At 49.7% G+C, this 24,235-nt stretch overlaps 1 protein-coding gene across 2 annotated transcripts; it reads left to right on the top strand.

Moving 5' to 3' along the window:
- Positions 1–10,132: 10,132 nt before the first annotated feature.
- On the top strand, positions 10,133–24,235 carry DPF2 (double PHD fingers 2). 2 transcript variants are annotated; one of them, XM_045893313.3, is made up of 12 exons: positions 10,133–10,280; positions 14,651–14,811; positions 15,436–15,543; positions 15,868–16,031; positions 17,426–17,518; positions 17,680–17,758; positions 18,270–18,311; positions 19,381–19,518; positions 19,645–19,773; positions 19,852–19,964; positions 20,808–20,889; positions 22,911–24,235. In XM_045893313.3, the coding sequence occupies exons 1-12, from the start codon at positions 10,249–10,251 to the stop codon at positions 22,985–22,987; spliced, it is 1,218 nt and encodes a 405-aa protein (XP_045749269.1). In that variant the 5' UTR covers positions 10,133–10,248; the 3' UTR covers positions 22,988–24,235. The 2 variants fall into 2 exon arrangements, with proteins under 2 accessions (XP_045749269.1, XP_045749270.1); XM_045893314.3 differs by lacking the exon at positions 18,270–18,311.

The following is a 24,235-nucleotide window of genomic DNA, read 5'->3' as shown; positions in this document are numbered from 1 at the left end:
GTTGTGCTCCCCGCACCCTTGACCTAGGTTCCCTCTGGAAGACAGACCGGTCTCTGCAAACTGGGCTGACCTGGGGGCGGGGGGACCCCACTCCCAGAAAGTTTCGTGCCCTTTGAAATCTTCTATCTGGGAGTAGGAACCAACCAAATGCCAACTGGAGATATTGGTGTTTACAGGAGGTGGCTGAGCACTGGTGTAAGCCAGGCGCCGTGCCCAGACTGCAGGGGTCTATTGGGGGAGACCCAAGAATGAAAGAATAACCCCTAGTGCAAGGGACCAGCAGCTTCTCCAGCTTCAGAGGACTAAGGGAGCACACAGGAGGGAGGGCCGGGCCTGGGGCCGGGAGGTGTCCGACTGTGCTTGTCAGCACTATTTAATGAGCATCTACAGGGCACTCAAGCGCATTCCAGGTGCTGGGGATATCAGACAGACGCAATCCCTGCTCTCCTGTAGCTTAGATTCTAGTGGGAAAAGGATATTGAATTTGTAAGCAAGTAAGAGGATTTCCTACCATGTTGAACAACTATGAAGAAAACAAGATCGAGAATGCCTGGGGCAGAGGTGCAGCTGGTGTCAGGGCCCATTAAGATGGTCAGATGTGATTCTGAGCCAAACCTGAAGGCTAAGATATGCTTGTGCATAAGCAAAGACACTGAGGCACCGGAGTGAATGACAGAGGAGCCGCCAAGTGGTGAAAAGAGCATAGATCTCTGGGTCTGACATAGTCTGTGTGAGATTCAGTTTCTCCATCTCTAAAATGGGTCGACTACCTACCTTGCAGGGTTGTGGGAAAAAATAGGGACAAGGTTTATGAACTGCCACATGGAAGGTACTCAAAAGTGGCTATGGACACAAAGGACTCGGAGATCGGGAGAGGCAGGACTGTGAAAACAGGTTGGAGTCAGCTGGGAACAGCTTTGCTTACAAGGCTGAGCAGAGGCAATGGGGAGCTGCAGAAGGATTTTAAGCAGGAGAGACACGTGGTCAGATCCAGGTTTTAGGAGGGTCACCACCGGGGCCAAGGGACGATGGACTGAAGGTCAGAGAGGAAGAAGCCATTGCAGGATGAGGAGGCCTGGACGGGGCAGGGACAGTGGGGACAGAGGAGGGGAGAGTGCCAAGGTGGGGCTTGTGTCCGACTGGTACAGACCACGCGGGTGGCTGGGGACAGGTTCAAGCCTCGGTTGTTCCCTTCTTCCATTCTCCGCTGGTTCTTCTCCATCCTCCTGACCCTGAGGATCCCAGACTCCCAGCCCGCCCCCAGCCTCTCCTGCCTCCGTTCCCTGTGTCAGATTTCAGAGTGGGGGCTGAATTTGACCCCGAGGCATTTTGCTTGGCCACAGAGCTACGTGTGTGTGTTAAAATATATACAATATGAGACTGACCATTTTAACCATGTTTAAGTGTATGATTTAGTGGCATTAAATACATTCATGTTATTCTGCAACCATCACCACCATCCATTTCAGGACTTTCTTCATCTTCCCAAAGTGAAACTCCATACCCATGAAACACTAACTCCCCACTCTCCCTTCCCCCAGCCCTCAACCACCATCTACTTCCTGTCTCTACGAACGTGACTACTCTTGGGACCCGATGTAACTGGAGTCACACAGTATTTGTCCTTTGGTGATCGGCTTATTTCGTTTAGCCTGACATCTTCAAGGTTCATCCATGTGTTGAAATTTCCTTCTTTTAAAGGCTGAATAATATGTCATTGTCTGTCTATCCCACATTTTGTGTATCCGTACATCCATCAATGGACACCCGGTTGCTTCTACCTCTGGGCTACTGTAAACGATGCTGCTATGAACATGAGTGCACAAATACCTGAATCCTTGCTTTCCATTCTTCTGGGTATATACGCACAAGTGGAATTGCTGGATCATACTATGTCATTCTATATTTGATTTCTTGAGGAACCACCATCTTATTTTCCATAGAAGCTGCATCATGTTACATCCCCGCTAAACTTTGTCTTTTTAGTCAGAAGATTTTGCCATCATTAGAGATTAGGGGTTTCACTATCAGTAGTGGGATTTTACCCAGATCTGTGAGACCCTGAAGCCTATACTCGACTGCAACCCTCTCCCCCAACACGTGTTCCACCCCAGACCCTGGTAAAGTGTGAAGGCCAAGGGCAAGGAGCAGAAGAGCCCAGCTCCTTGCCTGCAGGCTCCCTCTCTGTGCTTGAAAGGCTTGTACCTTATGCCTTGGAAAGGGAAGACAAGACAAAAAAGCAAACCTTCCTTAGAGCTTTGCCCAGCTGGAAGGCTGCACCTCACCCTGGACCTGAGCTGAGGTCACAGAAGCCATGCCTGTCTTGGGTCCGTTGGAACTGCTCCCCACCCATCCTGCATCAGGCACCCGCCCAAGGGCCCTGGAAAACCACTTGGGGCTACTGTGTCAGGCTGGAAAAAGGGAACTAGGCAGGGCACCTGAAGCGTCAGATTAACTAAACTAGGAATACTTGCTTGCACCAAAGTAGCCATGGGTGAAGAGAAGGATCTTTCCTCTTCAGCTTGTATAATGCTGCTCAGGCGCCGTGCCCTCCAAACACCACCCACAAAAAGGAATTCCCCAAAATAGAAGAAGTTGTTGGGCACCCAGTGTCCCCACCGTCCACTGTTTGAGATGCCCAACATCCATGCATTACTTCCTATAAACGTGAGGTAATATAAGCCTCCCTAGTATAATGCATCTACTCCTCTTTCTGTCAAAAATGTATTCACTCTTCTTCCAAAGGGAGACAACTCAAAATCTTGTTCATGATCACACCCACTTGCAAGGCCAGGATTCTCAGATGTTCATTCCTCCCTCCTGCAGTTTTTTTTTTTTTTTACCAACCCATCTCAATGTTTTGCAAACTATGAACTATGCTGTAAAGTTAATTACCACCAGTACACCCTATATGCAAGAGTGGAAAGAAGGAGAGAAGAATGGGAGAATTAAAATATGTAAGAATATACTTGACACAGCAAGAAGAGAAATATATGTAAAAGCGACAGACTTTTTCTACAAAATGTGGCTGGTATGAATAACTTCCCCTCCTTCACTATCCAGTTCATATTCCCCTTGCCTTCAAAGATTTTCTTTTCCTTTTTTTTTTAAGGATTTTATTTTTTTAATGTAATCTCTACCCCCAGCTTGGGGATTGAACCCATGACCCCGAGATAAAGAGTTTCACGCTCTACTTACTGGGCCAGCCAGGGGCCCCTTCCCTTTGCCTTCAGCCTGCATCTTGGTGGTTCAGGGTTTTTTACCAGGGCCACATCGTCCCATACCTCTATTTTTAAAGAATCTGAGTCCTCGGTGGATCTCCCTGTATAGAGTTGACTTTTTCCCCAAAGGTTTTATTTTGAAACATTTCAATCCTACAGAAATACTGAAAGACAAGTACAATGTAAATCCATATACCTTCATTCAGATTTGCCCTTTTTTACCATTTGCCTCATTTGCTTTATCTCTTTGCCCATAAAAATTATTATCCTGACCTTTTGAAAATAAGTTGCAGACATTATAACACTTCATCCCAAATACTCTAGCATTTACTTCCATGAAGTCTTTATTTAGCTCAATTCAGTCTTATTTGGCTTCTTCAGTCTATGGATTCACATCTTTCAGGGATGCCTGGGTGCTTCAGTCGGTTACATGTCTGCCTTCAGCTCCGGTCATGGTCCCACAGTCCTGGGATGGAGCCTCTCAACGGGCTCCCTGGTCAGCGGGGAGTCTGCTTCGCCTTCTCTCTCTGCTCCTCCCCCCTGCTTGTGCTCTCACTCTCTTTCTTTCTCAAATGAATAAAATCTTAAAACAAACACCTCTTGGGGTGCCTGGGTGGCTCAGTCGTTAAGCGTATGCCTTCCGCTCAGGTCATGATCCCCTGGTCCTGGGATCGAGCCCCGTGTCGGGCTCCCTGCTCCGCAGGAGGCCTGCTTCTCCCTCTCCCACTCCCCCTGCTTGTGTTCCTACTCTCGCTGTGTCTCTCTCTGTCAAATAAATAAATAAAATCTTTAACAAACAAACAAACAAACACCCCTTTTAGCATTATTGGAAAATTATCATTTTCTCTTTAAACATTGCCTCTGCTCCTTTCTCTCTCCTTACCCTCTGACATCCAATTAAATGTATATTAGGGGGAGCCTGGCTGGTTCATTCAGTTAAGCATCTGACTTTTGGTCTCAGCTCAGGTCTTGTTTTCAAGGGTCGTGAGTTCAAGCTCTCGTTGGGCTCCACACTGGGCATGGAGCTGACTTCATAAAAACATCTTTTTTTAAATGTATGTTAGATCTCTCTGTATATCTATGTTTCTGCTCTACTTCTGTATTTTCTGTTCTTTTGTCTTTCTATGCAGTAATAAGGACAATTTCTGCCTATCCAGCTTCTAGTTTCTATGTTCTCTCTTCAGCTATGAGTAATCTGCTTAAAGGACTCATTGTGTTCTTAATTTTGATTATCGTATTATTCAGTTTGAGAAGTTCTATGTTGTTCTTTTAAAATTCTGTTGTGGCACTTCTTAATAAGTACTTGTCCCCTGCAGATGTGGGTTGTTTTTTTATTAAGATTTTATTTATTTATTTATTTGACAGAGCAAGAGAGCACAAGCAGTGGGAGCAGCAGAGGGAGAGGGAGAAGCAGGCTCCCCGCTGAGCAGGGAGCCCAATGTGGGGCTCGATCCCAGGACCCTGGGATCATGACCTGAGCCGAAGGCAGACGCTTAACCAACTGAGCTACCCAGGTGCCCCCCCCACAAATGTTTTTATACTGGTTTTTTACTCCTTTATACACAATAAGCAATGTTATTTTATGGTCAGTATCAGATAATTCTGATATGTTAAATCTTTGTGTGGGTCAATTTATGTTTTATATTTTTTGTATTGATTCTTGTGCAAGGTTTCTTTTTACTCTGTGCCTGATTATCTTTGACCATGGGTTGGATGTCATATCTGAAAAATATATTTTTAGAAATAATTTGGGGGGCACCTGGGTGGCTCAGTCGGTTGAGCGGCTGCCTTCGGCTCAGGTCATGATCCCAGGGTCCTGGGATCGAGTCCCGCATCGGGCTCCCTGCTCAGTAGGGAGCCTGCTTCTCCCTCTCCCTCTGCCTGCCTCTCTGCCTACTTGTACTCTCTCTCTGTCAAATAAATAAATAAAAATCTTAAAAAAAAAAAAAAAAAAAAAAATAGAAATAATTTGGGGACTAGGATGACAGTACATTCCTTCATAAAACTCATTACTCAATACCAAATATTTTTGCTTCTGCCAGGTAACCTGGAGCAGTATAAGGATGGTTCTACTTTAATCCAAGTTCAAGGCTTAAGCTTCCCTGAACCACCCAGATATGATTCTGGGCTACAAGTCCATACAATTTAGGATCCCATCTTAAAGCGTGTATGTGTCCATGGTGGGGTGTCCATCCTCCTACCTTGGGCAGGCTTTGGATTTTGATTTTTAACCCTCCCCACCAAAAACCACGAAACAACAGCTCAGTTTCACAGTTATATCTTCCAGATCAGTAAATGTCCCCAGGACAAAAATTGCTTCGAATTCTAGACTTACCTCTTTGGGTTTTAGCTTCCTAAATATTGGTTCAGTTATTCTTCACTATGTCATTATCTTTTCAGTGCTTTTAAGATTTTTTTTTCATTTCCTCTGTTTTTTAGTTTGTTCAGTTGGTAAGATTGGAATTAAATACCTAACTAGGAGCTTGTCTCCCATTAACTACCCGAAATTAATATTAGGGAGATCCCCTGGGTTTCATTTCTGTTTCTCCCTGCCCCTGCTGGGTAATAGCAATCCTATTTTACAACAATAACCTTGACAATTACAATCACCCCAGGGTACCTGGGTGACTCAGTTAAGTGTTTGCCTTCAGCTCAGGTTATGATCTCAGGGACCTGGTATCCAGTCCCACATCAGTCTCCTTGGTCAGGGGGAGTCAGCTTCTCCCTCTGCCCCTCCCCTGGCTTGTGCTCATTCTCTCTCTCTCAAATAAATAAATAAAATCTTAAGAAAAAAAAAAAATCAATCACCCCAGCCAGTAGTAAGTAGTACTCCCTTTTTACTTTTTTTTTTTTTTTAAGATTTTATTTATTTATTCGACAGAGAGAGTGAGAGAGTACAAGCAGGGAGGAATAGTAGAGAGAGAGAGAGAAGCAGGTTTCCCGCTGAGCAGGGAGCCTGACGCGGGCTCCATCTGAGGACCCTGAGATATGACCTGAGCCAAAGGCAGACACTTAACCATCTGAGCCCCCCAGGCACCCCTACTTTTTTTTTTTAAGATTTTATTTATTTATTTGAGAGAGAGTGAGAGAAAGAATGAGCATGAGAGGGGGGAAGCGGGAGAGGGAGAAGCAGACTCCCTGCTAAGCAGGGAGCCCGAAGCGGAACTCGATCCCGGGACTCCAGGATCATGACCTGAGCCGAAGGCAGTCGCTTAACCACCTGAGCCACCTAGGCGCCTGCTTTTTACTTTTTTGCCAAGTGGCAAGCGGAACAAAAAAATGGCCCATTGGTAATCTTAGCTCCTAATTTAGAGAAATCATTATTGTGCCCCCTGGTGGAAGCATTCCTCCCTTGGATCAGGCCGAACCCAGAGGCCCAGGAATAGGAAACATTTTGCAAGAGTCATTCATTGAGATTGCGAAAGGCTGCACCCCACTTGCACTCCTTGGTTCCTTCCTGTAAGAGAAACACTATATACTGGTCACTGGTTCAGAGCATCCGTTGTTCAGTGATGCAGCATTTCTTAAAAGAATCTGAAAAGAACTGAAAGGCATTGATTCTGGGCCCACAAACTATCTTTCCAATTATACAGAACTAGCCTGTGTATTATTTCCAATAGTTTTTATTTTAAATTTCTTATTGAAATATATATGCAGCGGGCGCCTGGGTGGCTCAGTTGGTTAAGCGACTGCCTTCGGCTCAGGTCATGATCCTGGAGTCCCGGGATCGAGTCCCGCATCGGGCTCCCTGCTCAGCAAGGAGTCTGCTTCTCCCTCTGACCCTCCCCCCCTCTCGTGTGCTCTCTCTCAAATAAATAAATAAAATCTTAAAAAAAAAAAAAAAAAGAAATATATATGCAGCGAAGTGCCCAAATTTTGCATAGTTCAATAAATTTTTCTAAGATGAACAAACCTATGTACCCACTACCCAGATGAAGAAAAAGAACATTACTAGTACCTCAGTAGCCACCTCATGCCCACTCTTGTCACTATCCTCCAAAGATAACTACTCTCCGGAGTTTTAGCCCCAGAGATTAGTGTGTCTGTTGGTGTAACTTTATATAAATGGAATCATACAATATGTCGTCTTTTGTTTCTTTTTTTTTTCTCTCTCTTTTTTTTTTTTTATTTATTTGCGAGAGAGAGAATGAGAGACAGAGAGCATGAGAGGGAGGAGGGTCAGAGGGAGAAGCAGACTCCCTGCAGAGCAGGGAGCCCGATGCGGGACTCGATCCCAGGACTCCAGGATCATGACCTGAGCCGAAGGCAGTCGCTTAACCAACTGAGCCACCCAGGCGCCCAATATGTTGTCTTTTGAAACTGGCTTCTTGTATTCAGTATTACATTTTTGAGATTCATTCATATTGCTGTAGAACAATAATTTGTTCTTTCCACTTTGTTTAATCCATTCTACTGTTATGGGCATTGGGTTTTTTTCCGGTTTGGAACTATTACAACGAATGCTGTGGTGTATGTACATCCTTGCACATGCTTTTGGGTGTGTATCCCCACAAGTGGAGATGCTGGATCACAGGAACTCTGTATGTTCAGCTTTAGTGGTAGCATGCTGTCTTAGTCAGCTTGGGCTGCTATAACAAAATATCACAGACCGGGTGGCTTAAACAACAGGCATTTATTGCTCGCCATTCTGGAGGCTGGGATGTCCAGGATCAAGGTGCTAGCAGATTTGGTGGCTGGTGAGAGCCCACTTCCCGGCTTGTAGACATCTGCCTTCTTGCTGTGACATCACATGGCCTTTCCTCAGGGATAGAGATATCTGTCTTCTTCTTATAAGGGCACTAATCCCATCATGAGGGCCCCACCGTCATATGAGCCATCATCTAAACCTAATCACTTCCCAAATACCTCACCTCCAAATACCATCATATTGGGGGTTAGTGCTTCAACATATGAAGCGGGGGGGGGGAGCACAAACATTCAGGCCACAACACATATTGTACTTTTATTTTTTTATTTATTTGACAGAGAGAGAGAGCGCGCGCGTGCACAAGTGGGGGAGTGGCAGGCAGAGGGAAAGGGAGAAGCAGGCTCCCCGCGGATCAGGGAGTCCGATGTGGGGCTTGATCCTAGGACCCTGAGATCATGACCTAAGCCAAAGGCAGATGTTTAACCAACTGAGGCACCCAGGCGCCCACATATTGTACTTTGACTCCTGCTTTGTAGTCACCTCTGATACTCTTTGTCCCCACAATCATTTGGTTACTAGGGGTAAAACAGTGCGCCAGTATTGTTTCTGGGTTTTTCTTCCAAGCTGCTGGTACCTATTCTGCAAGTTTAGTGCAGGGTAGGCAGTGACAAATAGCCCACAACTCCCATCTGCCACAGTGATGATAAGATGGGAGGCACAGTGATGCTAAGATGTCGCCTGGTTCTGAACTATTAAAATAGGGGAGGGGGGCAGGAAGAATGTGCATCTTGGACTTGATGGAATAAGGTATATGGCAAAGACCAAAGACCACACCCTGAGGACTGTGACATTTAAAAGTGGAACAAAGGGGCGCCTGGGTGGCTCAGTTGGTTAAGCGACTGCCTTCGGCTCAGGTCATGATCCTGGAGTCCCGGGATCGAGTCCCACATCAGGCTCCCTGCTCGGCAGGGAGTCTGCTTCTCCCTCTGACCCTCCTCCCTCTCATGCTCTCTATCTCTCATTCTCTCTCTCTCAAATAAATAAATAAAATCTTAAAAAAAAAAAGTGGAACAAAGGACAGAATCAGCAAAAGAGGCTGAAGGAACTGCCAGTGTGTTCAGAGCACAGCCAGGAAAATGCTCATCTCAGACCCTGAAAAGAGCTTGAAAAAGGAGGGAATGTGGGGCACCTGGGTGGTTGGATGGGTTGAACATTGGACTCTTGATTTTGGCTCACATCATGATCTCAGGGTCATGGGATCCAACCCCCTCCAACCCCTCATTGGGCTCCACGCTCAGCTTGGCCCTCTCCCTCTGCTTCTCCCTCCTCCCCTGCGCATGCTCTCTCTCTCTCTCAAATAAATAAATTAAATCTTAAAAAAAAAAGAAAAAGGAGGGAATGATCAGAGTGTCATGGTGTCTTGGTTAGGACCTCTTTCAATGAACCAGTGGGAACAAAATTGCCATTAAACCGGGCAGAAACTGACTTGGAAATAAGTCAACAGAGATAGGGAGGGTAAACAGAAACTTTGCTTTGAAAGGGTGGAAAGAAAGGGGGTGATAATCCCAGGCAACCATGGGCTGAAGGAAGGGCTCTGATTTTTTAAGAGGATATTAAGCCATGTTTGTACATGAATTTGCATGATTCCACAGTGAGGGAGAAATGAGTGGTACAAAAGATTTACGGATAGTTGCGGGAGGAAAGTTCTTCAGAGCCTAAGTGGAGGGACAAAAGTAGGAAGCAAGGGAGGTGGAGTGGATATCACTGAGGTTGGTGGCTGGGTTTGGTGGCGGGAAGGGGTGGTAACTTTTGCCAAGGCTCCAATATTCAGGCCAAAGAACTGCCCAGTTCAGGACGTTAATTTTCCTCTCCTTGAATGGGCACACGATTGCGGCCCCAGGTGGATCGTGCATCACTCCTGTCTTCTGCTACCCACCAACAGCTCCCTCCCCGCGCCCATGAGTGAAGGCAAAGGGTTAAACCACAAGGTTAAAGGTCGGTGAGGTAGCAGAACGTATATGCTCCATCTAGCCCATCTCTGGGTCTCCGGTTTTCAACATCTTCATTCCATCAATCCTCTCATTTCTGCACCAGGCCAGGTCCTCCCTCTCTGGCCCCGCCCTCCCCATGGAAGACACCCGGCTCCGGCAAGAGCCTCGGGGCGCGCGCCCGCTGCCGTCGCGCCTGCGCAACGGGCTCCCTCGGCTCCCTGGCCCGGGCGGACTGTCACGAAGCCTGTTCTCCGTGCCTCGCTCTCGGGCGCGCGCCTTCTGGCAGCGCCTGCGCAGAGGAACGAGGAAACCGGTTCCCCGGTGCGGTCCCGGCGCCTGCGCGCTGAGGGCTCCGGGCCTCCCGGCCTGAGGGAGAGGAGCAGGGAAGATGGCGGCTGTGGTAGAAAATGTAGTGAAGCTGTGAGTAGTCGTTTCTTTCTCTCCTAGGCCGGGAGGTCTTGTAATGGGCCTGGGAGTAGGGGGCGGTGCGGGACAGGACGGGGCGGAGGGAAGGACGTACCCGAGAAGGCCTTGTTGCGACTCCTAGTAGGGAGGGCAACAGGAGACTCCAAGAAGACGTTGCGCTTCTTTGGAAACTTGTGGAGGCCCTGAGGGGGGCACACGGGAGCCCCTTACGGGCAGCCTCCCTGCGGGGCCGTGCGGTAGAGCGGTCCTTCGGGCTTACGGCGGCCTGAGTATGGCGCCCTCGTTGCGTATGAGAAACACAGTCTGGGTGCGCTCCCGAGACCAGACGCCTCGGTCCGGAGGGGCCGGGCTGAGGGCGGACCCGGGACCGACCCGTGTCCCCGCGAAGCCCGGCGCCGACCCCTCCCAATCCGCTGCCCGCGGCCGGTCCTGGAGCAACAGGCTCAGCAGCCCTTGTGCGGTTAAGCACCGCGGGGCTGTTTTGTTTTAACAGCCCCTTGACGTCGGGGTGGGGGGTGGGGGTCTTGAGTATCTGATTCCCAGGACCAGAAACATTATTGGGAGGAATTTGTTGAGCAGATACAGAAGGGAAAGAACTTCAGGGCAGAGGACCTTTGCACCGGTCAGTCCAGCCACCAAAAAACGGGAACTGGACGGAAGCGGTCCAGGACGCCTCTGCAGCCTAGAGGGGCATCTAGGTCGGCAGGCTGCGCGCTGTGCAGTCCCCTTGTGCTGGTCAGGTTTCGAGCAAAGTTAAAGGTAATGGTGGTTGGGAAGAATGGAGAGTGGTCTGTTGGCTGTGAGTTAAAGATGCTTTGGGACTTGATTCAACAGCCTTCTCCCTGAAGAAGATTGAAGGGGGTTCATGCCTGGTGGGCCAGTAGAGCACGCTCTTTTTAGTGGGTAAATTGGGCTGTGGTGCAGAGGTAGGAAATTTGAGAGGTGACCAGTTGTCCAGGCAGGGCTTTTGGATTTTGACTGGATGACAAAGATAAAGGTTTGGGAACTATTCTGAGGGACTTACAGCTTCTCATCTCCCTTTGTGGTGGGCTGAGCCCCCACTCTTCCCAAGAGCCTTTTTAAAGAGTACATTGCTTTGCCCACCGCCCCCCCCCTCCCCGCCTGGAGCCCTTTCTTTTGAGAATGCCTTCCCACTTCCATTAAGCTAAGTGCCTTCTTCTCCTCTTGTGGGTTTTTGTTTTTTTTTTTTTTTTAACTTGCTTTCAGCTCCATCCCGCTGCCTCTTTCAGCTACCCCTCCTCCCAACACTATTATCTTTCTCTCTGATCTGCCCACTCCAGTTTCCCCCAGCTCTTTCTTCAGGCTGACATTTCCCTCAATTTAGAAATGTCGCTGTTGATCTACCATTTATATAGTTATCCTTCCTGACTCAGATGTTCTTTCTTTGTTTCCCTGCCTTTCTCTTTGTTGACTAACCCCCCACACCCCAATCCCATTGTAAAGGGAGGTTTTACACAGGTTTCATGCTTCCCGGAAAAGAATCAGAGCTCCTACCTTGGAAATCTTACTGTACTGGGGGAATGTCAGACTTCCCTAGGTTGAGAATTAACAGGTAATGAGACTTTATGTTGGAAGACTTTCTTCGGGGAAATAGAGTTGCCAACCCTTTCATGTAGTGCTAGAAAAGAGGAGTTGCCCCTTTCAACAGAGAACGACTTATTTCTCTTAAAGGAACTGCAGAGATTGTGAGGGTCACAGTCACTGGTTCCTGAGTACTAGTAGTGAGTGAGAAGCCAACTTTCTCCTCAGTTCTAGCTGCAGAGGCTGTGGACCACAATTAATACATTTCCCTACAGAACTTGCCCTTTAAGAAGGGGCTTCCGTTCTTCCTGTAACGTTCTCACCCAGGAGAGAGATACTTTTCTGGAGCTTCTCTTGATCGTGATGTGCTTGCTTTTTGAACAGCTGAGGTAATACATTGAGGTCAGGACTACTAGCTCATCTTTTCTGACTTGCATCTTGTTCTGGGAGAAGAATTTTCCTATTTATAAATTCTCTCTCATTCTTAGTCTCTCCTCATTAGATCCTCTCTCCCCCTAACCTATGTGTTTCATTCCCAGTTCTCCCACGAGACAGTTTGCACCACCTTCTGAAATCCCACTTAACTCGCAAGTGCTGTGATAGAACGTCTCTCATTGTTCTCCCCAAAACCAATTCTAGCCCCCGTGCTCTGACTTTGCGGCCCTCAGCCCATCTCCCCCCTTCCTTCCATTTGACTTACAGTGTCAGTATCCATTCCCATCAGCAGAAACAAAGGAGCTGCTGCACTCGGCCTTGTTTATCCAATTTTCCTCTGTGTGGTGAGGACATGGCTGCCTCCTAAAGGCCAGCTAATGTGAGCCTGTTCCCTTTTTTTCACTCTCCAACACAAGATTCATGCTTACCTCAAATTACAGTCATTACCACTCATTGAATCAAGCCAGGCCGTCTTGTGTTGTCATCGCCTTGTGTGTGGTGTGTCTTTTTCAGTTGCTTGGGAACATACTAAGCTATGCCTAAGTGGTCTATTGTGACTGCTCTGTGAAAGCCCCCCTCGATTCCAGAGCATGGGTTTGTCAGTGTAGCTTGAGTTATGGACAGAAGCAACAGAGACTCACTGTCCAGCTTCTCATGCTAGGGGGTCGTTAGAGCTTATCTAGTCCGGCTTCCCCAGTCTAGCAGAGGAACCTGAGCTCCACATGGGCTGACTAAATGTCCACATTCGTGTGGTGACTTGCAGCCATGCAAGGTCTTTTTACTCCCAAGTCAAGTCAGGATGTCCCAGACACCTTCATGGGTACTGGGGATACTATGGGAAAGAAACCACCTCTGCCCTCAGTTTATTTAAGATTGACTGAATATGTAAATAGGAATCACTATAGTTCCAATACTAATGTGCTTGTTCAACCCTGAGGATGAGAACAAGGTTGGTTCTATATACATGCTTCTTAGAATCAGGTAACTCCTGGCACTGTGTAGTTTTCCAGCTTTTTAAAGCACTTAAAGGTTTACTCTTGATTTAGATTTCAGACCGAGTCTTTTGAGTGAAAGAGGGTTCTTTCCTATATAATTTGATGGTGTGAGAATGGAAAAGGGCCTCGGATGGGCCTATGAGCAAACAGGTTTTATTTTTTTTATTATTATTATTTTTAAAGACTTCATTTATGTAGTTGACAGAGAGAGACATGGCGAGAGAGGGAACACAAGCAGGGGGAGTGGGAGAGGGAGAAGCAGGTTTCCCGCTGAGCAGGGAGCCCGCTGTGGGGCTCGATCCCAGGACCCTGCGATCATGACCTGAGCCGAAGGCAGACGCCTAATGACTGAGCTACCCAGGCGCCCCAAGCAAACAGGTTTTATATCAGTCTAATGGCACTCAGGAAAAAAGTAGGCTTCAAGGAAGTTCAGGTATTTTCAGATGGTTTCCATTGACTTTAAAATTAGCATATAGAATTAATTAGTTGGCTAAATACAGGTCTCCCCCCACTATCCAAAAGTAGAGTGTTCTTATGAAACTGTTCATAAGCTGACATGGCATAAAGCAAAGAAGCAATTGCTACTTCTTAAAAGCAAAATCCTCTCTGGATCTCTTTTGGTTAGTGAAAAGAGGTACTAACGTAGGTCTTTTATAAAAGCGAAGTGCCAGAAAGTACACCATCAGATAGTGGGAGAAACCTGTACCTAGGGCAGAATTCAAAAGATATAAAATAGCATATGGAAGAAATTCCCTCCCAGTCACCCAGTTTTTCTCTCTGGAGGCCGGGAGTTTCTTTTCCACTTCTTGTTACATAAATGGTAGCATCCTGTAACACTTCTCAGCACTGTACCTTGCTTTTTTTTTTTTTTCTTGTCATCTTGGAGATTGTTTGAGATCAGCACATGAAGAGCTTCCTTCTTTTTTTATGGCTTAATAGAAATTCATTGTGTAGACGTGCTGTAGTTTGTTAAATATATTTTAGTAAGGGCCCCAGACCTTGTTGAACTCTTCCTCATTTGTGAAAAGAAGCTAACGTGTGCTTCTCAGAGTCATGAGGGTTAAGAGAAACAGCATCTTGACTAGCACAGGGCTGGACTCAAGAGAGGCACAGAATGAACATTAGTTTCTCCCTGTCCTTGTGGTTTAGGCTTAAATCTGAGTAGGCACATGAGAGATCATGTGTTCCTGATGGTAATTTATTTATAAAGTGCCTCTCCTCATAATGGCTTAGTGAAGGGGTGTGGTGTCCCATGAGGCAGAAATGGAGGCAAATAGGACTGAAGCCACAGTCTCCTGGTCCCTTGAGCCTTCTAAAGAAGCAGATGGCGAGGAGAGGGGTAGCCCCGCCCTGCACTGACACACACACACCTGATCTTTGTCTCTCCTGCAGCCTTGGGGAGCAGTACTACAAAGATGCCATGGAGCAGTGCCACAATTATAACGCCCGCCTCTGTGCTGAGCGCAGTGTGCGCCTTCCTTTCTTGGACTCACAGACTGGAGTAGCCCAGAGCAACTGTTATATCTGGATGGAAAAGCGACACCGGGGCCCAGGTGAGGGTTCAGACTCAGGAGCACAGGGAAGGAAGAAGCTTCCTCATCTTTTTTTTTTATTTGATAGAGACACAGCGAGAGAGGGAACACAAGCAGGGGGAGTGGGAGAGGGAGAAGCAGGCTTCCCGCCGAGCAGGGAGCCCGATGTGGGGCTCGATCCCAGGACCCCGGGATCATGACCCGAGCCGAAGGCAGACGCCTAACAACTGAGCCACCCAGGCGCTCCTGAAGCTTCCTCATCTTAAGTGATGAGCCAGCTGAGAGTTTTCCTTACTGCTTTCCACGCATGGATGAATACAGTCTTGCCTTGATTAGAAGCCCAGGGAGGATGAGGCAGACAGGTTCATACCAGCATTTTGTTTTCTGCAGGACTGTCCTGCTGAGGCTGTCGTTGGGCTTCTGGGGAATGTGATAGCCAAGGCTCCAAGCTTACATATGTTTGTCTTTTCCATAAACTGCCCTTCCTCCTACCCCCAGGCCCTCACTGTCCATATTCCTCCCTCACTGTAGAACTCAGTGGGCGGTGGGGAGTGGGGGGGTGCTACTCCTCTAGATAAAGTGTTTGATATTATTGCCTAGGACTGGGTTAGGGTTTGACTTTTCTCTCTTTCTTTTTTTCCACAGGATTGGCCTCTGGGCAGCTATACTCTTACCCTGCCCGGCGCTGGCGGAAAAAGCGGCGAGCCCACCCTCCTGAGGATCCAAGACTTTCTTTCCCATCTATTAAACCAGGTAAAGCACACCCCTCCTTGAGCAGGGGTATGGCCTGCTGCATGTAAGGCCTGTTAATCACCTGTTACGTACCAGGCCCAGTGCTAGATCCTGAAGATGCTAAAATGAATGAGATGCCATTCCTTCCTTTAAAGAGCTCAGTCTAATAGAGGAGACAGGTAAACAGATAAGTTACGGTGCCAAGTAAACTGGGGTGTCTTGGTTCCTGGGCAGCCAGGGATCAAAAGACAGTGACTGGCCCATGGCTGGCCTAGCACTGTGTAGACCCAGAGCGGTCTGCTTTCAGCCCTTCTGAGCCTCGCCTCATCCTGACCTTGCCTGCAGACACAGACCAGACCCTGAAGAAAGAGGGGCTGATCTCTCAAGACGGCAGTAGTTTAGAGGCTCTATTGCGCACCGACCCCCTGGAGAAGCGAGGTGCCCCAGATCCCCGAGTGGATGATGACAGCCTGGGCGAGTTTCCTGTGACCAACAGTCGAGCACGGAAGGTATAAGATGAACACTGTGGCTAAGGGAGCTTTGATGGAAACCAGCCTCCTCTTTATCAGAGGCCACCCAGTAATCAGAATGGAAGCAGAAGCTTTGGGCCAGGCGGCAGGCCCCTGGGATTCTGTTCGTGCTCATTCCCTCATTAGCACTGAGTACTGACTGGCTTTGCTATTAGTATCCAGTTTTTCCTGTTCCTTTCCTTCTAAGTGCAGACTCTCCCTCATTCATCTTTTTTTTTTTTTTAAGATTTTATTTATTTATTTGAGAGAAAGAGAATGAGAGAGAGCACATGAGAGGGGGGAGGGTCAGAGGGAGAAGCAGACTCCCTGCCGAGCAGGGAGCCCAATGCGGGACTTGATCCTGGGACTCCAGGATCATGACCTGAGCCGAAGGCAGTCGCTTAACCAACTGAGCCACCCAGGCGCCCTATCTTCTTTTGTCACAGATATTTTTTGGTGCCTGGGGTTACATGGGTGAAGCAGACCTGGTCCCTACCAACAGGGAAGATAAAACTATACACAGAAATAATAAGAGCTAAAAAATATGGCAGGCACTGTGCTAAGTGCTTTTCCATCATTTTCTCTAGTCTCTAAACCGTACAAAGTAGGTATCGTGGCCCCTGTTTCACATACAGGGAAGCTGAAGCAGAGAAGTTAGAAAAATAAACCTCCTATAAGCCCACACAAGTAAGCAACAAAACTCTTTTTTTTTTTTTTTTAAGATTTTATTTATTTATTTGACAGAGAGGGCACAAGCAGGGGGAGTAGGAGAGGGAGAAGCAGACTCCCCGCAGAGCAGGGAGCCCGATGTGGGGCTCGATCCCAGGACTCTGGGATCATGACCTGAGCCAGAAGCAGACACTTAACCGACTGAGCCACCTGGGTGTCAGAGCTCTAATTTAAATCCAAGAAGTGGCTAAGTTGGTACAGCGTGCTACTCTTGATCTTGGGTTCGTGAGTTCAAGTCCCACGCTGGGTGTGGAGATTACTAAAAAAAAAATAAATAGACTTTAAAAAGTAATCTAAGAAATGAGGTGAAAGAAGGGAGCCACTCGTAGTGTGTTCCTAGGGCATCAGATGAGAGGCAGGAGAGGGCATGGCTACTTGGGTTACCAAGGAAGACTGAAAACATGGCATTGGAGTCGACCCCTTGGAGATGGTGGGGAAGGCACTCCAGGAGAGCAACGGAAGAGAGGCACAAAGGAAGGAAAACCCAAAGCATTGAAGAGAGAAGCAATAGGATTCTAGGGTGTTGAAGGGCAGCAATGAGGAATGAGGCCAGAGTGGAGGGGCCGGCTCATGGAGGAGGTTCTGGGTGGCTTGGCCAGGCCCATCGCGGGGGAGCTTTTGGGCGTACATTGTATCTGCCCATCGTAACCCTCCTGTCCACTCAGCGGATCCTAGAACCAGATGACTTCCTGGATGACCTGGATGACGAGGACTATGAAGAAGACACTCCCAAGCGTCGGGGCAAGGGGAAATCCAAGGTGAGGAGGCAAGGCGCTGCCTACTGGGGAGCCTGCAGAGCCCCCTGCACTATTGCTTGTTGCCATTTTTCCTCTCGAGTGAAATTAGCAGCCACTTCCCAGAGAGTTTACTCCTCAGAACTAGACATCTTAATAAGGGCATCTTTTTGGTTTTTTGGCAGGGTAAAGGTGTGGGCAGTGCCCGTAAGAAGCTTGATGCTTCCATCCTGGAGGATCGGGACAAGCCCTATGCCTGTGACAGTGAGTGCCTCACGAGTGGGTGGGTAGTCCCTGCCTTGGACCCAGCCCCTGCTCAGGATCTGAGAGGAGGGAGGGTTGTGTTCTTGCTCAGAGTGGTAACAAAAGGCCTGAATGCTTTCTCCTGCCTGCTGACTGGCTCCCTCTGAGACCCTTGGGAGGCCCCAGCCTCTGCTACCCGATGGGTGGGACCTGCATGCTCTGGGAGAGGTTTCTGCTGTCCCCTGGGGTGGGGTGCTGGGGCCAGGGGCACACACAGCAGGCAGAACTGGCCCCTTGATAGACCGCATCCAGGTCTGCTGGCTCAGTCAAGCCAGGGCCCCCAGGGTCCAGCACCGAGTTTTTCAGTGTCTGCTCTCCCCCTTTTCTCTGACTCGCCCCACTTCTGTCCCTCCGCCCTGGGAGCACCATCGCCGCTGGCTTCTCTCTCGTTTGCTCCGCTTTCCTGCTGCTGCCGCTCCTGTCTCAAGCGTATCAAGGCCTTCTTCTCATGACTTTTCTTTCTGTCTTTCAGATAGTTTCAAACAAAAGCATACCTCGAAAGCGCCCCAGAGAGGTAGCTCTCTCCACTTTTCAGACTTTGGTTTTCCTGTCCCTTTTCCCTCCTCCCTTGTCTCTCCCACCTTCCTCATGTCCTGTGGTGCTAGTGTAAAAATCTCTGGAATGGCATGGGGATCGGAGCAGTGGGCTTTTGTTGTGCTCCACTCCTCACAGTCCTGGAAGCTGCCTTTACCACTGCTTGTCTCCCCCAGACTTGCTCCCGGGGCTGCTCCGCCCGCTGCGTGGGGTGCCTTCCAAAGCGTTCTCAGGAACCCGCGACAAACAGATCCGCCGCTTCCCCTTCCCCAGAGCAGACACGTGGTGGTCAGCTAATGCTTCTCACCCTCCCACCACCTCCTCCCATCCTTCCCCCACTCCTCCCTGCTGGCCCCCTTGCTCTTCTCGGGAGCACTGCTTAAGAGTACAAGATGCCCTGTGCGGATCTGCATTCCTTGCTAGGTGGCGGGGAGTTGGGCAGGGTACTGATGTGGGAGTGTCTTCGAATTGCCTTGGGGGCCAGAGACCCCAGCAGACTTACTGATAGGTGATCCCCCAAGTGATCCACTCCCTACTCCTTTATCCTCATTGGGCAGAGATGAGCTCTGTGGTATACATGGAATAGCTTGAGCTTCCCACGTTTACTGAGAGGTAAAAAAGTTTGGAGTCTCTTCCTTACCTTTTTTTCCTTCCTGCCATATTAACAAGATTTTAGAAAATCCCCTCCCTTCCTGACCTGGAGCTCCCCAGACTATTCCCAGGGCAAGTGGTAACTGGGCCAGGGTTCAGCCTCCCAGACAGCCAGTGTGGGAGAGCAGAGGTGGCTGTGGGCTGGGGTTTAACAGAGGCAAGAGCCACGGAAACTGGAGAGCCCCAGGGCCTGATGCTCCTCGCCGAGGTGAGGGCAGGTGGCCGGCACTGAAGGCCTGTCGCAGACAGAGCCGATGGGGGCAGGGGTGGTCGCTTCTGCCTCAGGCGAAGCCCCATAGCTGGAGGGGGCGGCGGGGATGTGTGGCACCTTTCCTAACACCTCGGGTCCTAACACCTCGGGTCCTGACACCTTTCTCTGTCATCTTTTTCCCGCTCAGTTTGTGGAAAGCGTTATAAGAACCGACCAGGCCTCAGTTACCACTACGCCCACTCCCACTTGGCTGAGGAGGAGGGTGAGGACAAGGAAGACTCGCAGCCGCCCACCCCGGTTTCCCAGAGGTCGGAGGAGCAGAAATGTAAGCTGACGCGTCGGAGGCGGGGCAAGGGGGAGTCAACCTTCTCGAGGAACGCCCTCCCCGCGGGGCTGCTGGGTACCTAGAGGCCCCCCGTGAGCCTCGTCGGAGCTCTCTTCCTCTCCGTAGCCAAGAAGGGTCCCGACGGACTGGCCCTGCCCAACAATTACTGTGACTTCTGCCTGGGGGACTCCAAGATCAACAAGAAGACGGGGCAGCCCGAGGAGCTGGTGTCCTGCTCTGACTGCGGCCGCTCAGGTACCTCCAGCCCCAGGGCCCAGAGTCCCCCGTAGGAGTCCCTCGCCGCCTGTGTGACACCCCCTCCCCCGCCCGCAGGCCACCCATCTTGCCTGCAGTTCACCCCAGTGATGATGGCGGCCGTGAAGACCTACCGCTGGCAGTGCATCGAGTGCAAGTGCTGCAACATCTGCGGCACCTCCGAGAACGACGTGCGTGTCCCCACCCCACCCCCCACCGCCCCCGGCCCACAGCTGCCTCCCAGGGGGGAGCCGGACCCTCCCCAGCGCCCCCGGGAGCACTTGGCTGGCAGGTGTCTCCAGAGCACCAGCTCGGCGTCAGATGCCCTTCCGGGCACTCAGGGCGCCAGACAAGACCAGCGGGGGTCCCTCCCTTGGTGGAACTGCCCTCCTGTGGGGAACAAGCAGCGAGCCAGGAAAGGCGCGACGGCTTTATGGCGTGCCAGGAGGACAAGGACAGCAGCGGTGTGGCAGGGTCGCCGGGTACCTGACGTAGATAGTCAGAGCTGGCTTCTCCGAGGAGGTGGTGTTTGGGGTTGAGATTCGGATGATGCGGCGGAGCCAGTCCAAGAGGGTTTGCGGGCACAGCCTGCCTGGAAGAGGAGCAACGAGGGCAGGGGCCTTCAGGCAGACAGGCCGGCTGGGGCCTCCCTGCAGCTGGAGCACAGTACAAGCAGGGGTTAGAAGGCAGGCATCGCCAGGCTTGAGGGTTTAATTGGGAGTGACGTGCTCTGTCTTAACATTTTTAAAAGAGAAGTTTGCTCTGTGAAGAATAGAATGTAGTGGGCAAGGGTGGAGGCTGTGAGCTGAGTTCCAAAAGTGTTGGGGTTCGGTGGAAGGACAGTGACTCACTTGGTCCGGGTGGGGAAGTTCCTCCAGAAACTCCTGAGTCTGCGCTTCCCTGCCACCTGCCCCGCCGCTCTTGGAAGGAGTAGCAGCGTCTACAGAAGCTCCCACCCTGCCCTCCCCCAGTGGGCTGCCTGAGGCCCACTGGTCGCTCACCTGCCCCTTCCTCTTCCATCTTGCCTCCTCTAGGACCAGCTGCTCTTCTGTGATGACTGTGACCGTGGCTACCATATGTATTGTCTCACCCCGTCCATGTCTGAGCCTCCTGAAGGTAGGTTGCCCTGATCTCTTATGCAGAACAAGTATCATATTAGTGACTTGGAAAATCCCTTGTACGGGACGTTCTCTTAAGTATGCTTTCAAATCAGGGCATAGACACTTTGCCTTCACTCAGAATGCTTTCCTGGCATTTCAGCTTGGAGGGTTTACCGTTTGCACGTTAGGTACATTTAGAAATGCAGAACATCAACAGCCAAAGAGAAAACTGGTGCTGAGCGGAAAACAGTTACCAAGGAGTGGTTTGCTTCCCTCCAGCCAGTCCAGGAAACTCAGTTTGTAGTTTGTCTGATGTCAGGCTTTGGTATCAGCTCTTTGAATGTGACGGGCTTGAGTGTCCATTTCTTCCCTCTTCCCTTGCCCAGTCTGGAAACGTATGGAACCTGGAGCCTGAATGGGTCAGTCTGCCCCTCCAGTAGTGCGCTTAATAATGCTCCAAGTTTGCAGAAGTTCTTCAGCCAAACCAGTGGCGGCACCAGAAAGTGGCTGTCTCTCTGCCCGTCCCCCTCCAGCCAGGTCTCTGTGCCCAAACTCCTCCTTTACAGAAATTCAGGAGCTTACTCAGGAGGATGTGAATGCCCAGTGGCTTTTCCTGTACACAAAGGATGTGGGCCAGCATTACAGACAAGAGAAAGTGTCTCACTGTGTGGTTAGGCTGACTTGTAATATAGGTCACACTGCTGTGTCGTCGTCGTCCCCCCGTCCTCCCCCCGCCCGGAAAGGAGACACGAACAAAGTCTGAGAGTCCTTTGGAAGCTGCAGGCGAGCACAGAGCTATTGTCGTCTGTCATGCCCAGTTTATAAATCTACTCTGGGGCGAAGTAGTGTGTTCTGTTTTTTCTCTTTTTTTTTTAATCATAAAATACCAATTTACAGACAGAATTCTACATGAACTGTAGAAGGGCCTTCCTACTGAAGTACTGTCAGAGGCTGAGGCAGTGAAGAGCTGCAGGCAGCTGAGGGAGAATCCTCTAGAAGCCATGAGATGGTCTAGGCTCTTAAGTCTAAGGGGTCAGCAAACTACAGCTCATTCATAAGCCAGATCCAACCGCAGCTAGTGTGTATAGCTCATAAGCCAAGAATGGTTTTTACATTTTTAAAGGAGATTTAAAAAAAAGAACATGGGACCAAGACTGTATGTGGCTCACAACGCCTAAAATATTTAACATTCTGGCTGGCTATTTACAGAGAAGCCTGCCAGCCCCTGTGGTATTGACCTTTGGGTTAGAAAGGACCTTCTTACATTTTGAGAGCCCTGTGTCTCTGAAGAACTTTTAAAAGGGGTGGATTCTTTCCCCCATACACGTCCACATACACAGATGGACAGTTACACTTAAAATTCTGAGGCATTGAGGACTAATTTTGTTTCTCAAGAAAAAAACACAGAAGAATGCAACCATAATAAATATTAATAAGCAAAGTATGAAACACTTATTTTTCTGCAAGGGACATTTTTCCCAGTTACTCTGAGAGATAGATCATAACACACTGGGACGTCAGAGTTCACCCCCTTTTCCTGTCACGGGTCCTTGGCCTCTTCTCAAACACCTAGTGATGGTGGAGAGCCCATCTCATCTTTCCATGGCTTTCCCAGAAAGCTATCTTATGTGGAGTCAAAACTGGTTTCTCTAGAACCACTATTCATGATCTTCATTCTGACCTTTGGGGCCATGAGAACAAAGTCTGTTCTTCTGTAATCACAAGTCTAAAGCTGAGATGCTTTAAAAAGTTCTATCTGCCCAGGCCCTCCTAGAGATTCTGATTTAAGAGGGCCAGGAGGGTCTAGGAGTCTGTATTTGGAGGTAGGCCTCCAGGTGATGATTTCTTTCATCACCACTGAGAATTATTTTTCATGATATTTGAAGCCCTAAAGGCTTCTTCTAGCTCAGGATAACCGTGAAACTTTGCTACCGCAGAACATCTCCCAGCCTTCCTGTAGCTGATCTGCTACTGGAAGCGAGGTGTGGGGAGTGGGTGGTAGAGGACCCGTCCTGACCCGCTTCTGCTTCTCTGCAGGAAGTTGGAGCTGCCACTTGTGTCTGGACCTGTTGAAGGAGAAAGCTTCCATCTACCAGAACCAGAACTCCTCTTGATGTGCCCCCCACCCCCGCTCCCCCCATACATCTAGGGCTGTTTCCCTCTTCCTCTCTTGTTTTTCATACCCACCTTTCCCCTCCTCCTCTCTCACAAGTCCAGATAACCGCGGGTGGTCGTGCCGACCCGCCTTTGGCAGCACCAAGCAGAGGTGGCAGCTCTGACCGCCTCTGGCCTAGGCCCTCAGGGAGAATGGAGCAGCATACTGCCCCAAGGCATACCTGTGACCCAGCTTCTCACTGCTCTCCGTGAAGTGCATTCACTCTGCCTGCCTTGGGCCCCAGCCCTGGCGATTACAGGGTTCGAACAGTGTCCTCCGAGAAAGAGTGGGAGAGCAGCTCACTTTTCTCTCAGCTCTGCCTCCACTCTGGTCCCCAGGGTTTTCCCTTCCCCTGGAGGCGAGCCAGACCAGGGCCTCTGCCAGGAGCAGCTGGGCATGAGCAACTGAGCAAGCTGAGGCAGCGCTTGCAAGGAGCTTTCCAGGCCCTTTGTGCTGCTTAGCCTCGCTGCCTTCTTCCCCCAGAGCGGCTCTCCCCAGCCCTCTCTTCCTGCTACCCAGGATCCTTTGCCCGAGCCAGGATGCTCTTGGTCACTTTCCTCGCTCTGCCCTGACCCACTCCACCCCACCCCACCCCAGGGGGAGTCGCAGCTTCACCTGATTCTTCCTTATGCTCACCTGGCTCGCTCACAGGCGGTCTCTTAATGACCGAAGCATTCCCCGTCCTTGGAATTTCCTGTCTTCTGCCTCCCCCCCCTTATTCCCTTTGGTTTTGTGGGGAGAGGGGAAGAATCAGGGGGCCAGGCCAGCAGCTTGGGGGCCACAGGGAGACATTGGATAATGTGCCTGTTTTTTAACTCAATGAAAAAAGCCTACCTCCGAAATCCCCTTTTTGTTCTTCCTGGACCTGGACATTCAGTTCCTGCCCTTGACTGAATTGGGGGTCTCTGCCTCCTGCTCTGTGTATCCTGGCCCCTGGGTCACAGGGAAGCCACATAGACATCCCTTTCTTCCCTTGCACGCTCGCTAGCAGCTGGTAAGGTTTTCACACCCTGATTCCTCAGTTTTTTGCCTGGTGACACTGACATGAAGTAGTGGGGGGAGATAGTCCATACCAGGACCCCCTGGAGTGGCCTTCCCCTTGGCTGTGGGCAGGCCCTAATTCACTGTCGCTTTGGAGTTGAGGTGTCTTTCTTTCTTTAGTTCCTGTATTCCAAACATTAGTACAAATAAACGTTTTTACACAGAA

This window comes from Mirounga angustirostris, unplaced genomic scaffold, assembly GCF_029215605.1.
Source record: "Mirounga angustirostris isolate CCGP_5_RB_7025 unplaced genomic scaffold, mMirAng1.0.hap1 SCAF_13, whole genome shotgun sequence".
Taxonomy (NCBI): Eukaryota; Metazoa; Chordata; class Mammalia; order Carnivora; family Phocidae; genus Mirounga; species Mirounga angustirostris.
Note: the sequence above shows the minus strand (reverse complement) of the source record. Positions and strands in the feature narration are given on the sequence as shown.